General features: G+C 35.1%; 1 protein-coding gene across 1 annotated transcript in view; it reads right to left on the bottom strand.

The window, feature by feature from the left end:
- CENPE (centromere protein E) overlaps window positions 1-16,656 on the bottom strand; it is a 38,275-nt gene that overhangs the window by 15,070 nt on the left and 6,549 nt on the right. The window contains exons 10-29 of the mRNA XM_063335897.1: window positions 16,165-16,252; window positions 15,847-15,973; window positions 15,091-15,210; window positions 13,580-13,738; window positions 13,078-13,222; window positions 11,712-11,806; window positions 11,329-11,385; window positions 11,081-11,248; window positions 8,825-8,899; window positions 8,448-8,570; window positions 7,953-8,087; window positions 7,188-7,365; window positions 6,587-6,741; window positions 5,226-5,540; window positions 4,094-4,405; window positions 3,726-3,884; window positions 2,633-2,839; window positions 1,423-1,707; window positions 1,155-1,313; window positions 33-254 (exon numbers count right to left, since the gene is read on the bottom strand). Coding sequence (XP_063191967.1) covers window positions 33-254; window positions 1,155-1,313; window positions 1,423-1,707; window positions 2,633-2,839; window positions 3,726-3,884; window positions 4,094-4,405; window positions 5,226-5,540; window positions 6,587-6,741; window positions 7,188-7,365; window positions 7,953-8,087; window positions 8,448-8,570; window positions 8,825-8,899; window positions 11,081-11,248; window positions 11,329-11,385; window positions 11,712-11,806; window positions 13,078-13,222; window positions 13,580-13,738; window positions 15,091-15,210; window positions 15,847-15,973; window positions 16,165-16,252 — 3,284 coding nt within the window. The remainder of the gene's footprint in view (window positions 1-32; window positions 255-1,154; window positions 1,314-1,422; window positions 1,708-2,632; window positions 2,840-3,725; window positions 3,885-4,093; window positions 4,406-5,225; window positions 5,541-6,586; window positions 6,742-7,187; window positions 7,366-7,952; window positions 8,088-8,447; window positions 8,571-8,824; window positions 8,900-11,080; window positions 11,249-11,328; window positions 11,386-11,711; window positions 11,807-13,077; window positions 13,223-13,579; window positions 13,739-15,090; window positions 15,211-15,846; window positions 15,974-16,164; window positions 16,253-16,656) is intronic.

Genomic DNA, 16,656 nt, shown 5'->3' with positions numbered 1-16,656 from the left:
TAAAACAATTATTTAAGAGATTTTATACATACTCTCTCCTTGCTTTCCTGACAGTCAGCTTGTAACTGATCTCTTTCTGCTTTACAAGTCTCTACCATCTGCCGTAGCTCGTCTTTCTCCTGATTAAGTAAAGTGATTTTCTCAAGCTGCTGAGAGATAGTCTCATTCATTGTTCTTTCAATTTGTTCTTTTTCTGCCAGTAGCTTGCCATATTCAGAAGACACATAAGTCAGGTTTTCAGTTACTTCAGTGAGCTGGAAAGAACAAATAAGAGCCAGTCTTATATTTCTAATTATCTCTACTAGGTAGAAGTAGTTTGATAGTTTGGAAAGAGACCAGTAACATTCCAATTCATTAAATTTTGTTATCCCAGTAATCAGGTTCTGATTTAAAAGTGTTATTGGATCATATTTCACAAGCTCTATCTGTACATATAGGTTGTTATAACTGAATTATTTTACAGAAGACACCTCCATTACTTTGCTGCATGGCAGCAAAGAAGTAAGCAAAGGAGGATGTAACAATTTTGCTTAAAAGTCAATAAAATTCCAGTGCTTCTGTCTGATTGCTAGACAAAAGTGAATGTTTCAAAACCTATAGGCCATTATAATTCCATTAAAGTTACTTCATTGCTGTATCCACAGCAGATAGAAGATATTAATGCTTGTTAAAATCAAGCCTAAAAGTTGCAATAGCTTCAGACATGAAAATGATAGGTAGATAAGAAATTTATAGTAGTGCAGCAAGTTAAAACAGCAGCTAAACTGCCTTTTAGTTGATCATGTATCTTCAGAGTTACACAGCTAAAAGACATATGAGAATTTTAAAAATTTTAAGACTTGAAAAATGCATTGAGGTCAAGGAGCAGTATTGATTCCAAATAATATTCCATCATCCAGCGCTAAGGCATGCTTAGTTATAACAGTAAGGGTTGTAACTTGCAGGTCAAATTGCATTTGATCATCTTTTCACTGCCTCTGTTTCTATGGAATTCTTTTGAGAAGTAGTATGGTGGGGTGGGGAAAGATTGGAAAAAACTTTTAATTATGTTTCATTATTACATTTACTGAACCCTTACAAACTGAACTCTGCAGAGGACATGGGTTGCCAATCCTGACAGAATTTTTAGTTTACTTGACAATACTGCATCTGACCTTCTGCTGCAGTTCATCTGTTTTTTCCTTCAATGCCTCTTGTGCTTTCAAGAGTTGATTTTCTTTCTCTGAAATACTTCCTCTCAGCTCCACAATAGTCTCCTGATGTTGTCTGAGAGAGTTATGAGCACTTTTCAACTCTTCTTGCATCTCTGAATTCTTTGGACACAACACAGAAAGTACATTAAAGCTCGAACAACACTTCCAAAGGTTAAGACAGAAATTTACTAAAGCTTTTATCCTAAAGGAATAGGACTATTTTTCTTACCATGCTAATTGTCTCCTGTATAGTTTCTCTTAGCTGGTCTCTCTCATTTTGGAGATTTTCCAGTTGCATTTTAAGATTATCATCTTCTCTTTCTGTCAGAGTGCTCACATCCTGATAGTCATGCATTTTTGGAATAGAAACCATTCTCTCCATTTTTTCAGATTCTCTTTGACATTCATTGGCCTTCACTTCCTCCATTTCATGCAATTTCCTTTGTGCCTGGCTCAGCTTTTCTCTCAGAAGAAGTAGTTCTTGCTCAATGGATTTTTCTTGAATCTGTGGTATCTATTTTATATAGAGATAGAAGTCAACACATTTGGGGAAGCAGCTTTAAGAGAAACATATCTGGTCATTGACAGGTTGATTATATAAAACAAACAGAAGCAATGTTTTAGAGTTATTCGTATTTTTTTTCAGAATAGTAAGATTTGACTGAACTTAATATGCAATTCAAGTTTCTTGAAGTAAAAAACATGTAAGAGTAAAATTTGGAGTGAGGACTTCTGCAACAAGTTACCAAAAGTCAAATTTCATGGCCATAAGTTTAAGCCTAAGGAGGTAAAAAACCCCACCCAAACAAAAAAACCTAACAACAAGAAAAACACCATACAAAACACAGAGTTTATCCATATTTGTAGCCTCCACAGTAGATAAATATGGTGTAGATGCAGTTATTTCCTTGGCAGTTTGTTAACTCTCCCATAAATATTAAAATATTACACATACTTTACTTTTTTCAAAGTGTATATATATATACACACAGTTTATATATATACACATAACACACATGCAATCAGTATGTCCCTTTATGGAAAATGTTGGCTGCAGTGTCCCTTACTATAAGGTGTCAAGGAAAAAAGCCAGTTCTATCTATGCTTTGAAAAAGCAGAACCACTCTTTCCAGATGAAGAAGTTTTAGCTTCAACTACTTATAGAACCGTATGTCTGTGCAGATCAATTCTGAACATCACCATCCTGTATCAAGTTAAAATTCTATTTACAGGAAAAAACGTTTGTCATATCCTACTACTAATTGCCCATAAACAACAATATGGGTGGAATATATTTCAAGCAAACAATAATAATCCTGGTGTTTAACGGTCTGTAGTCAAGTAGCAGGACCCTTTTCTCCAGTTTGTTTTGCAAATTATTTTCACTCAAGAGAAAGTTTAAATAAGCATGCTTTCCATAACAGCATTAGCATAATTACCGAAGTTCCTTCCTCATACTCTGCTTTTTTCGAATGTAAACTGTCCAACTTATCCTGCAATGAGTTGTTCTCTTGTGTAAGAAGAAAGATTTGTTCCTTTAGTGCCTGAAGCTGATCACTTTCTTTACAGTTATTTTCTGATTTTTCTTCAGCAAGCTGGTCTCTCTCTGATGTGATGATTTTTATTTCTTCTGTCATTTGTGATATCTATAAAAAAGCGTGCAGAGACAGTATTTCTATCAATTCAAAACCAAAATTAAATTAAAAAGTTGTTTGATTCACACTGCTACAGTATTTTTAACATCAAACCACCGTAACCAAAGTAGAAAAATTCCAGAACTGAGTCTTTGGCCTTTGTCACCTGTTTTGTTTTAAGCGCTAACATTTTAACAGTCTCTTCTGCAATATTGGCCAAATTTTTATTTAGAAAAACTCTGAGAGGAAGAAGGCAAGTAAGAAACACATGTTGGATTATTTTTTTTTATGCATCTGTTCCAAAACATGCAAATGCTGAATTGACAACCATTGAGTTAGTGCGTCTGGAAGCTGATACTCTTCAAGAAAAATCCAGTCTCTCACAGTACAGATCCTCCCCCCAGAGAAACTGTGCCACTGAAGCAACTGTGGAAGATGCAATATTCTCAGCACCCTTCTTCATCAGTTGTTGAACACAGAGGCGCAAAACTCAGTGCTGTACATTGGGAACTGAGCTGCCGTTTACAACCGTGTGCTATACTTCTCATTGGGACTGAGTGTTATAAAACACTATCCTCATTTCTACCCCTAGGGAACCCTTAGCTCTTCTTCCCTTTGCCACCTAGTGCCACCACTCAAACTGACAACTGTGGGGCACACTAGTTAAGCAAAGGTTTATTAGAGTGCACATTGCAGCTTGAAGCTCTACAGAAATAGATCAGCAACTGGTAAAGGCTTGGATCAGGCAGTACTACTTTCTTGCCTGCTTTTTACCAGAGACCTAGAAATCTTCTTAGCAAAAGCAGAAGAGACTATAAGCAGACTAAGAAAGCTTGTTCTCAGTGTTGGAAAACACATTAAAAGCATTTTTATTTTGAATTATTACATAACGTTTTACCTGTATTTCGAGCTCTTTAATGGTTTTCCCTAGTGCCTCTTCAACACTCAGAATCTGAGATTCTTTTTCAGAAATATTTTTTTCCAACTTCTTAACAGTGTCCTGGGATTGCTTGAGAGAACTCTGCGTATTTCTCAATTCTTCATGTGCCAAAATGTTCTTTGGAATAAGAGTAAAAGAAATACACAAAAGAAAGTTTAAGTATTTTGCAACATTAGTAAGCACTCCTTGATTAAAAAAAAAAGCAAACAAAACCACCACCACACACAAAACGCCACTCCCCTATATATTTCAATATAGTTTTTAAGTGTGCTTACACTCATCCCCTTAATATGTATGATCCATTTCTATAAAGGTAGATTTCCTACCATTGAAACAGTGTCCTTTATATCCTCTTTGAGTTGGTCTGTCTCAGCTTGAAGAGACTCCTCTTTTTGCTTCAGGTCATCTCTTTCCTGGGTTAGAGTTTTTATTTCTTCATGACATTCAGTAAGCTGCTGAAGAACTGCCTGGATCTCCGAATCCTTGGCCTCCAATCTCGACTCCATAATCTTTTCTTGCTCTTTTAATTGCTCCATTTCATTTAACTTCTGCTGAGTCTCAATAAAATCTTCTCTTACCTGAAGAAGTTGTCTGTGCTCTGCTGTCTTCTCTTCCAGTTCTTTCATTTTGCTAGAGAGCTTTAGTTTGTAAAGAAAAAGGCCAGACATTTTCATTGTAGTTCAGAACTGGATAGTGTGTACATGTTCTCACAGACTCTTGTATTAGCTTATAAAGGGCAAGAGATGCTAGCTTTCAACAAAAGAATAGGATGTTCATCATTTTGCTTTAAGTCACTGCTTATATTCTTGCCCACATTAAGTAAGCATTTGTTTATGAAACCTTCCTGCAGTTTCTCCTTACCAGCAAGTCTTACTAAAACATAACACCACACATGAAACTGTAGCATAGCTTAGAAATTATCAAATTAGGAGTTATCGAATGCATAGCTGGAATATGACAGCCATATCAGTGCCAAAATCCTTGTCAAAAGCGTGCATTTTTAGTTCCCTTTTAAAGTGTTTTTTCCTTTCTAATCACCAATTTATGCAGTGATTATCTTTGGTTTCAAAAGATCTTCTGTTCTAAACAGACTCCAGATGAGGAAACTTTGTTTTTATGACTTTAGATAGAGTCATAGCAGCATATTTAAAAAAAAATATTTGCATACTAAAGATATAACTTAAGAATGAGAAAAGACGACTTGGAAGGTCAAGAACAGAAGGAAAACGTATAACCTAGAATAACATACACATTTCTTTGTCCATGAAGAAAGAGACAGTTGAGCTGTGTAATCCTGCAACGTCATACACCTGGCATAGAACAAGTAATATGCACTCATGCTAGATAGTGTTATTCATAAATTTAAGACCACTCGCCAAAAGAGTTTCTTTTTTTTTTTGACTAATATGAATGATTTCCTTGTATCTTATCTGTAAAAAGGAGCAAGCTGACACTGACCTCTAATTTCACTTCATCCAAAATCGTTTTAGACTCTTGTGCTTCTTTAGATAGAATATCTATTTGGAGCTTCATTTGTTCATTGTTTTCTGACACAGCTACATATTTTTGCTCTAGTTCTTCATGGAGCTGTTTAAGTGACACGTATTCCTGATCAGACTTGACATATTTAAGTTGTGCATCTGCTAGATCATCTTTTGATTTTCCAATTTCTTCAGTCATATGTTTAAGTCTAACTTCATTATCAGCAGCTTCAGAAAGCAGCTTTTCTCTTTCCAGTTTTAATAAGCGTAGCTCCTCACATTTTTCAAGAATCTGCCAACAGAAAAGCAATTTTAATAGCACTTTCTAAATCAGTATTTGTCATAGTTGCATAATAAAAACATGTTCATATGCAGACATGGGAAATAAAGTATAGGCAAACACACTACACAGTACATTGGGTTTTGTCTTGTTGGGAAAGAGCTGTCTAGTAAACAATCCTTCAAAGAGAAACAAGACAGACAAGTCCCAAAACCTTGAAACCTCTCCTCTTAACTTTAGATGTTCTTTAAATACTTCCTTTTTTCTATGTTTGAGCTAGGACTGGACGGATACTCCTAACTATAACTCCTAAACTGAATATTTAGATGTATCAACACTTTCTTCATGACACAGAGTTTACCAAGCTGTCAACATCTAATTACATTTTGTTTATTAGTGGAAGTAGACCACTAGAAGGGTTTGGAACTTTCTGCAAAGCATTAATCAGTTTGTGAGATTATTTGCCCTGGATAATTTTCACTGCATATACTTAGTAGCAGGTATTTAAGGATAAAGAAACCTAGAAATCGTTTGTAAACAAACCCTTTAAAACATTAATAGCAAAATCAGTCTACACTAAGCCCTGATCTGCCAGGAAACAGAAAAGTTTTCTTACAAGTTTTCCAGAATTCCAGAATTAATTCCAGTTAAATCTCACACTTCTCAAGCATCATTTCTGAATGAGGTCCTGAAGTTTTCTCTTTGCCCATTTAGACAAAAATTCAGTTTTAGAACAGTAAACCAGGATCAAGCGCCATTATACATACACACAGTTATATCAATGGTGATCATAACAAATAGGCAGGTAACTGTTGGACTAGAAATTCCTGATTAGTTATAGTAGACTTTGACAAAACGTGATCTGAAATTTATTCCTTTGTGCAAATATTAAATACCTGAGGAACAATAATTTAATGAACTTAGTTGTAAAATCTCAGATTATTTGATTCAAGACAACTTTTGGCTTTAGAAGTTCACATGCAGTAGGCCTCCATTATTACATTACTGATCAAGTACAACACAAACAAGGAGAAAGGGTTAGATTTTTTTTTGTTTACCTCTTTCTGCTGTACCTCAACAGTATTTGATAGAGAGTGAAGTTCTGACAGCTCATTTACTTGTTTTTGTAAAAGTGCATTCTCTCTCAATGCTTTTTCTAGTTCTCCTTTTAAGTCACTTGCCTTTTTTTCCAGCTCCACAAGAGAGAGCAGATCTAGAGAATTAACAAGTTTAGATTAATGAGAGTGTGAGAGAAAAGCATGTTTTAAATTACGCAGACTTATAATGCATTCTGGATGCCATATCAGTATAATTCTAGAACAGTGGCCAACAATTAAAAGATGAAACTGCTGGTCTGAATTTGGTCATCACTTCTTAAGCTGACATCCAGTTTAATTTAGATTCTCCCTGACAGCCTTCATGAATTCAACTACCTTTGCACAAAATACAAAACATTCTGTAAGCTGCAGTTTTCCAAACACTTCAAGAAAGTGACAAAGCAGTTACGATGTGCCAGCAGTACCAGATACTCTAGTATTTTACACTGACAGAAGGTCCAAGTATTTGAGAAAACAAGAGCCAAAGTCCTCCCTATTCCCTCACCATTATGGGGAAGAGGAAGGAGAGGAGGAGGGGAAAAAGCATCACTTGAAACAGTACCTTTTGGAACTTTACCCTCCATCATTGAGGTTAGCCTTGTGTTTTCTTGAAATGCAGACTGCAACTCTTTCTGCAGATCAGCTTGCATTTTTTTGTAACTGGCTTTTCCTGCTTCTATTTGGCTTTGATAGAGTTGAACATCCTTTTGCATTTGCTTGTAATTATTTAAGAGTTCATTCTTCAGAAAAACAAAATAACATCCAATTTACACACAAAATAAAAGTCTAGTTGCTTAACATTTAAATATTGCATCTGTCACATTTCCTGTTGTCACTGAAGTGCTTTGGCTTGATAAATATGGGACAATAAGCCACAATTTAATAACTACATTCCTATCAGTCCTATAACAAAACATACCTTACCTTAGAGGACAGGGCCATAATGCTTCTACTGTTTTCTCTTTACTTTGAGCTTTGAAGGAGTAAGCTCCATCCCACTTCTGAGTTCACATTTCTTATTCTCTTTTGTTCTCTCGTAAAATTAGGTTTGGAGTCTTATGTCCTAGTAACTCCTTAAAGACTGTTCATTTGCTCTTTCTCTTCTTTAGGCAAACCTAAAACTAACCACCCACTCCTGTAGAAGCAGCCTCTATTTTCTTTTTACCTTTCTCATGAAAACCCATTTTCCGTGAAATCCATAATAAGAACATTACTTGGAGCAGGTGTCATTAGCTTTCTCCACATACTCTACCAGTCTTAGCCTGGTAGCAGATAGGCTCTTAACAGCATTTTGTACAGCTATAAATCCAATTTAACAAGTACTTGCCATCTTCTCCTTCAGCTCCAAATTTTCGGTTCTGAGAAAAGCAGATTCTTTTTTGGCATCCAAGGCTATTGTTTCACTATCTAAGAGGGATTTATTCAGCTGCTGAATTTCCTCAATTAGCTTATCAGAATCTCCCTGAAAGAGACAGGTAAATACTCAAATAAATAAATAAATATAGCCATAATAAAGCAAGTGTGCTCACTACTATGTGGTTAAATGAAAATACAGTCTCAGAAAACTTGGTAAGTTTACTTTAAAAGGAACAGTAGCAGGCTCATTTGAGAGATGGGATAGACAGCAGTATTTCCCATAGCCTTATTTCACCAGAGTACTGATGTATGATAATATAGTAATTAGCATTTTATGCTTTGTAATGAAATTTTCCTAACATTTGTATGGAAGCAGATTTCAATTATACCAAGGTTATACCTGAATTTAACCCACCTCCAACAAAACCAAAACCACCTCTCAACCCTGTAGAAAACTCAAACTTACCACTGAAAAATACGTGTCCTTTTTTTCCGCTGCTGCTTTCTGTAATTCTTCCACACGATTCTGTAATACCTTTATTTTGTTCTCTTTCTCTTTCAGCTGTTCCAGTCTGGAGCTAATTTCTGCCTAAAAGTTGCAGGAAAAAAGGGAGAAGGAAGATTCTAGTACCCAGTTTGTTTTTTCCGGTAAAAGATTTAACAAAAACCTGCTTGTACATCAGAAGTGTTCACGGGTTTTAGACATATTGTTCTTATAGCTGGTAAGACTAACCAGAGCCAGTGATGCGTAGGTTGTCCTCAGCAGATACAGTATTTCAAGATAAACAAACCAAGCACATTTCATACCAGTCTTATTGCATGTAAATTCATGGACAGGCTCACCTCAAGTTCCTCATTGTACACTTCAGCATTTGAAACTAGATTCTTTAAGTTGGTAATTTCATGCATTAGTTGTTCCTGTGGAGCAAATTGAAGCAAAATTGCAGCAGATGTTAGAAAGCACCCACACCAGTAGTTTTAGTTGCCAACACCATGAAAATAAGCAAGGTCTATCTTGTATTGTGTTTTCTATTAGTGGGCAAACCATATATACATGTGTATGTATTTAAACAGCTACAAAGCAAGTTGCTACATATTCTTTCAAAAGGATAGATGAGATGCAAAGCTCTGTTTTAGTTTCCCCATAATTAGAAAGGATTCTAGTGCAATTTAATCTGCAACAGCTTGAGAATCAAGGGCTATGTGATCAAGGCAACTAATGCAGAAGTTGTACAGATATGACACTTCAAATTCTAGTCATGTTAAGCAGCTTTTTAAGACACAGTGCACACATTTATGATTTACTCTATGAGATTAAATCTCATGAGAAGGTGCCAAAGTTGCGGTAAAGCAAGCCATGAACACATTCGGTGGCATCCTCTGAAAGGAAGCACAAGCAGAAAACTAGATAGAAAACCACTTTTTTAGTCTTTGTTAGAAAAGCTTTACAACAGGCACTCATCTACAAATATTTCTGTATAGCCACAAACGTGGGTAAGGAGGTATCCAATGTAGGAATCCAATCTGTAACTTTAAGATCACTGAAAAGCTTTAAAACAAGCACACTCCTATAAGTATTTCTATATAGTTAGGAGTATAGCTTGAAGAAAACCCAATCTGTAATCTTAAAATCAGAGGATGGTTGAAGAAGATACAGTACAATACTACTGGTCAGAAGTCATTTAGTGTCATTATTCAGAATAATAGAGTTTACATGTATATATCTGTGGTGATTTAAGTTGCTGTATTTCAACTAGTGTATTCAGTGAGGTATGTGACCTTTCAGTATTGCTGTAATTGATCTGCTACATGGGTATCAACAAATGCTTACGTTTTATGGACTGTCTTCAGATACATATCCAAAAACATGAATCATTCAAAAAGCAATTCTTGTAATAGAAGCTACTTTAGAACATTGCATCTGTTATTAGATATACAAAAGCTTTGCAGAGAAAACTGTAACTGAGGATTCGTTAAATGCTGGCTGATAAGGAACATAGCACAATTTGTCTAGCATACAAAGGGTCTTCTATAAAAAGAATCTTAAATACAAGCTAAATCATAATTTATTAGGGATCCATTTTGTTTAAGATCCATAAGTCTTTGTAGGGAACACAATGGAAATAAGAGGTAATCTTGTTAAATTGTAACCTGAAACAACAGTGCAAAAGGATGTAACTTCAGCTTCAACCTTAGTTTCATGGTTAGAGGTATTAAACAGGCTAGCACATACAAGTAATCTGCAGAGAAGGTATCAGGAATGAAATGGAATAATACATCCATGTCTCAATACCTCAAGTTGTTGGTTTTGGTGTTTTGTTTGGATTTTTTTTAATTTTTTTTTTTTTATTTGAGTGGTTTTTTGCTCTGTGACTTATTTCATGGTCTATAGCCCTTGGGCAGCTAGAACCTAATACAAATAATACATATTTTAGGTTACAGAATCAGAGCATAAAACATTTGAACAAACAAGGTATATTTCCACTAACAGCACAAAGAGTTGAAGAGAACTGAAAGTCAGCATTTTCTGTACCATAAGTTACTCAGTAGGTAGGTTTAGCTTTTCTGACTTTCTGGCACAAAACACAACATTAGTTTTGCACAGACGTTACTAGTTAAATAATATGTTAAAAGTTAATGCTCACATAGTTCAATACAATACTGAAAGCCAGAGCTATCTTGGATTGTAAACCAAGATGTTTTGCACAAGTATGTGAAATGTAGTTTAGCAACCGTACTTTAACTTCAAAACAGTTCCAAAAATGTAATTTACACAGCAAAACAACTCTCTTGCAGAATTCTGGAGTGAAATCCGGATAATTCATGCATATATTAAAAAATAGTATTTTGATATATATATACACACAAGTATATGTCTAAACAGACTTCAGTATGTGGCTCTCCAAAAATTTAAGTCTGAATTTTACACTCTGAGTAAGTCCAGTTTAAAGCCTGGCTTCATTCATTTGGTTACTGAACACAGCTTATAACACCTTCTGTTTGTGAATCAACATCCAAGCATATGTACACTGAATAAACTCTAGAAAACATTAAGCATAAAGAATTCTTATCTCTCTGTATTTATTCAATGCATCTTACCTCATGATCTTTTTGTGTTTGTTTTTCCAGTGCTTCAAATTCATCCATTTCTGTTTTTTCTTTCAGTTTCTCCTTCATTTCATTTATTTCTAATTTCAACCGCTCATTTTCCAATACTAGATTATTAAAGTTTTCTTGCAGGACATTGACCTCATTTACAGCAATATCCTGAAGAAGCAGCACAAAAAGCTTTAGAAGTTGTTGTTGGAACGTCAGTCTTATTTCTAGAAGCTACACAATAGACTTACCTTTTCTAATGCTAACGCTTCACAGAGTTGCACAGATTCTTCAAAGTCTTTCTGAGTCTAGAAAAAGAATTGCTCTCAGTTAACTGAGTTACAAGATCAAACAAGTTTAGTATTATATTCCTTGTTGCCTGTCCTGTTGAAACACCAAAGCTTACTGGATCACTTGCTGCAAAACCATAGAATCATAGAACCACCCCACAACTTCAGAGGTGACAAAGACTAGATGGTACCTTCAGAGACGACTTACTTTCTAACCAGTTATAATAATTCTTCGGACATAAAGAAGAATATTGGTGTTCTGGAGAACAGTAAGGGTGATCTTACAGGGATGCACATGATGTATATGCACTGTTTTAGACAGCCAAAATAGATTATGATGTTACCCAATTCATGTTAGGTCCAGGAGTCCATTCTGCATCTGAAATTTGATCAGGAACCATCAGACATTGGCTGTCATGTCCAGAATTCTCTAACAGAGCTGAAAAAAAAAGTATTAAGAAATACGGAGTAGCAGTACATTTTTAAACTGGACATCAAGAATTATTTTCTTACCAAAGAATTTTATCACATTGGAAACAATCATTCAATGGCAAAGATGTAGCACACTGAGTAGGACTTATGAATCTCACTTTCTCTTATGGAAGGGAAAAACCCCACTGAAGTCCAGTCCCTATACTTATGCTGATCACCTTATCATAAGTTAATGAATACCAAACCAAATCCAGAATGTATACTTCATTACAGACTAGGAGAAGTGTTTAAGTTACAAGAAAAGAACGATTCAACAGTATCCTGCAAGGTTGAAAGAAAGAAGCCTCAGCCTGCCCCCTATGTACAGGAAGAAAACCCCTCTCAATCCACATACAAGCAGAAAAGCTTGACAGGAAGATGGGTCATAAGGCTGTATGAAGATGGAATTCAGCAAAAATACTGTCCAATTATTCTCTTGTCTTCAGTTCAACTTTCTCACTCCTCTAGTAAGTCCTTGAATTTCTCTGTATCTCAATCTGATCTTTGAGTAATGACTTCTCTATTCTTGTTGAGGATTTTGGAATTTCACACACATACTCCCTTCCTTACCTCTCATTTTTGGGGGGAGAACACTGTTTGGATGGATACTTTGTGTTAAGAATAACTTCGGCTACTTTTACAAAAAACTAGGGGTTAGGGTAGACTGCGTGACAGAAGTATTGGTAGACTCTGCCCTTTACCCCACAGCTCTAACCTTTGGTTTTAACAAATTAAAGGCTCAATATTCAGAAGAGAAAAAAAAAAAAATAGTGATTTCCTTGGAAAGTGTGTACAGGGACATATGGGGTTTTTCTTTTTCTTCCCTCTTTAATTTATGCTTTCAGAGAGTCAACTTACTCCCCTTGGGAAACTAAGTAATGCTTACACAGTTATCCAACAGGAATTTGCTACACGTTATTTCACCTGTGATAGAGTAAGACTCTTGCTCCCACTTTTTGAAATAAAATGAACCTTATTTCCAGCATAGGAACTACCAGTATTACTGTGCTAAAACCACTTCCCTTCCAGGCAGCATTCTTTGCTGGCAGACAAATGAAGTTTGCTTATGGGCTATAGGTAACTCTTTCAAAACTGGATTCATGGAGCATAATTTGAGTAGTACAAGGCCAACTAAGTGTTAGCAAATTGACTTGCTTTTTAACTTGGATTTATTAAAAAGGGATTATTTCTCATTTCAAAGCTGCTTTGTTTCCTCAGTTTTTCCCCGAAGATACTTACACTCCTCTATGTCTGGTAGTGCCGACAGAGACATTTTCATTTTTTTTGTTTTAGTCAGCTCTGGTTTTTCAAAGTCTTCAAAATAGCTCACATTTGCCTGGTTTATTTTACCAGGAGCCCAAGTAACTCTTCTTCTTCTCCTGGCCTTTAAAAAAGTATTTACAGAAAGAAAGATACAATCAAAGCACTAAGAAGAGAGTAGAATTTGCATTAGGCTAGTTCTATAGCAGTACTAGCAGCTAAACTAGACAGCGTTTTGCAGTTTCTTCAAAATTAAACTACAGCGTAACAATCTGAAAGCAAAAGTCTTTGCAGTCTGTTCACTGCAAGGCAACATTGAATTGATACTCACTCAGCAATTATTTTAAAAGTTACCCCTTTAAAAACAAGAATTATGTGAAGATTGCCTTATGTTTCACTATCAGTATAACCCTGTGAATTTAATATTACCTTTTGCAAAGTATTTCAGAGTTAACAAATAATATCTAGAACACGTGCTTACTTTAGCATTCTGTTTTGAGGAAAAGGAGGCAGAAGTCACCAGCATCTCTGTTAAATTCCGTATCCTGTCTTCCTGTACTTTTTGAAGAGAATTTTTTTCTTCCAACAGCTGGGCCAATTGGTCTTTTTCCATTGCGTGAATTTGAGTCTTCGAAGACACCTTCCATAAGAACAATATTAATCAAACTGACATTTTAAGAGCACAAACTACTTCTACAGAAGATACACAATTACCAATATTTAAAAACAGCTACACACATATATTCTTTTAAGTCTGGAGGAGCTGTATTTAATCTTTAACAATTATGAAACTGACAATTTAGTCTACAATTTACCTGTAGACATAGCATTTAAAGGGCTCAAAACTCCCTTAAAACAATAAAGCCTCACAACTTTCTAGGGACAAAAAAAATAAAAGCACTCTTAACTGTAACGTAGTTTAAGATGACCTTCCCATGGTGCCAGAAGCTCTTTGAGAGCTATAATTCAGTTGTCGAATAACACCAAGCTACTCTTAATGCATGTGGTCTCTTGAAATTTGAAGTACTGAAAATTTATTCTGTTGTAAAGTAACTGCATTACAGTTGCAAGTTTTTTGACAACTTTATCATAATCTTAAAATACTTTAGAGCACTTCAAAGTTCACATGGGATTTTTCCCAAACTCTTCTGTACTTAAGTACTTTCTTCACTACCTACTACCTCAGAAGATGGCAAACACACTTCTAGGTACAAGTTTATACTGCAAATTATTCTCTTTAAAATTAAGGGGTCAGTTATTTTCCCTTAAACTTTTCCTACGATTTTTTTTTATTTGCAAGGAAAAATAAAGTATATTTTGATGCTTTAATTAATCAAAACAGTATGTTCAGAATGGTGATTTTCCTGTGCTTTATCTTTTATGATCTGTGCTCTAACAGGACTTGCAAGGTTGTTCCTCAACTCCATAGATTTCTGGAGAAAGATGAACACAGGAGAGAGAGACTACACTGTTTGGTAGGAAGTTACTATTGTTCATTTTCTAACTTTATCTTCTGCCTATACATGACATAAGTTTTGCCAGTGATCTTATGCAGTTGCAACTTCTTGCAACTCAAACCGAAGTTAAACACCAGTAAGAGGGGAAAATATGAATTAAGTTGGAATCTTTAACTGACATTCAATAATTTCTTATATTTCAACTAATTATTCCTTTCGACCTGTGGCAATATTAAAGCGTGCCATAAGGTATGACAAATTTCTCTTTCCTAAATATATTAACCTACAGAAAGCAAGCAATTTAGTTAGTTGATTTCATTCAGTGTTAGCTTTCACACAGCTATGTTGACTATCATCAGTTGTTCTAACTTTCACAGCACCTTTTCAATTTCTATGCTCTCAATAGAAATGACAGACATAACTTTAAACAGTTTACCTACACCTCCAAATTTAACTGGTTTTGATTTAAAACAGAATGTTTCCAAATAGCTATCAGTCCTAAGGATAGACTAATTTGAATAAGCTTATTATGTACCTCCTCCAGCTGCTTTTTCAAATCCAGAATTTCTTTGCGATATCTCTTCAGGAGGGCATCATCATCAAGTACTTCATTGACTTTTGGAGTATTCTTCATTCTTTTGGCTGTATTGGCAAACTAGAAGAATATTCTCTCATGAGCAACAGTTAGAGAACAAATTATCAAAAGACTTATTCTGTCTCATATTTCCCAACAGAATTAAAAGGACAGTTTATTAGACAAAGATCAACATAAAGACACAAATGTTTATATTCGCTTATTTTTCATGTACGCTAAGCTTTGAAAAGGTAAGTTTTCTTTGCTTGATATTTATACCTAAAAAGTAAAGCCTAATATTTAAGCTAAAATATACCAAGTTATTTTTTTTTATTTAATAAAAAGCTCAAAAGATCACCAAAAAGGAAGACAATTCTACCTAAAGAATACAGTTCATGAACAGTTCAATTACCCTTCTTTCGTGTAGGACCTGTCTAACATCTTGTGTTAGCAAAGACTTTAGTTCTGCGTTTGGAAGAGTCAAATAAGAAAACACAGGTTATCTCCTGCCTGCAAGGCTGGAGAAGGAGTTAGTACAAGATAACAATCGGGAAAAGATGCTGTGTGGAAAAGAAATATTTCAAGTTTCAAGTCCACAGAGGACCCTTAGAAGATTCAAGTGACTATGGATCCAGCAGATTATATTTTGCACCCCTCCACCCTGTCTACAATGAAGCATTGATTCAATAATGCTTGGAAACAGGTGAGAAGTCTTACCTGAAGAGTACTGAGTGTTTCATCAAAGGAAACAGGAGTAATTGTACAAATAATAACTGTCTTAGCATTTCCTCCAAGGGAGTTCTGCAGAATTCGAGTCAGCTTGCTGTCTCTGTAATTTATGAAGCTGATGGAAAAGATGGAAGAAAAAAATATAATTCATTTTTAATAGAAAAAACCACAGTAAATACCTTTTCTAGAGGTAATAGGTTATTTGAAAGAGTTACCTACATAAAATAGGATTATATACAAAGGATTTTAATTTCTTAGTTTATTAGTGATTTATCTTAAAACAGGTATACAAACACAAGTGCTTACCCAGAAGGGTCATCACAAAGTTTTTTGATAACTTGACCCAGAATGAACAAGCTCCGGTTTATATTGCAGCCTTCTTTCAGTCGGACACCTAAGTATCACACAGTAATTTTTTTTTTTAATTTAAAAAAAACCTTTAAGATACAATTTCAACCTGTCAAGCTTTTGTGCTATGTTATGCTCAGAGGGATTATCCAAGAGTTAAATCTCAAGTGCCACAATGCACTATGCCCCATCAGCAGCCAGTATCAAATCCTTTATAATAGCTGAAATGCATCAAAATAAGATAGTAATCTATCACAAACAGACATTAATAATCTAGTAAGTATTGTTTCCTGTTTAAATTTTGCAAATGCCCATATTTACATGTGTAAGTAGAACAAAAAAGCCTTAGATAAAACTTTTGGGTTAGTTGTTCCTTGTAACAGAGAATATTAACTCGTGTTCCTCTCAGATCACTTTTTTTTTTGACATTAAAGGCATTTTTGTGCAGCT

The sequence above is a fragment of the Chroicocephalus ridibundus genome, chromosome 5 (assembly GCF_963924245.1).
Source record: "Chroicocephalus ridibundus chromosome 5, bChrRid1.1, whole genome shotgun sequence".
NCBI classification, from domain to species: domain Eukaryota; kingdom Metazoa; phylum Chordata; class Aves; order Charadriiformes; family Laridae; genus Chroicocephalus; species Chroicocephalus ridibundus.
This window is presented reverse-complemented; position numbering and strand designations above follow the sequence as displayed.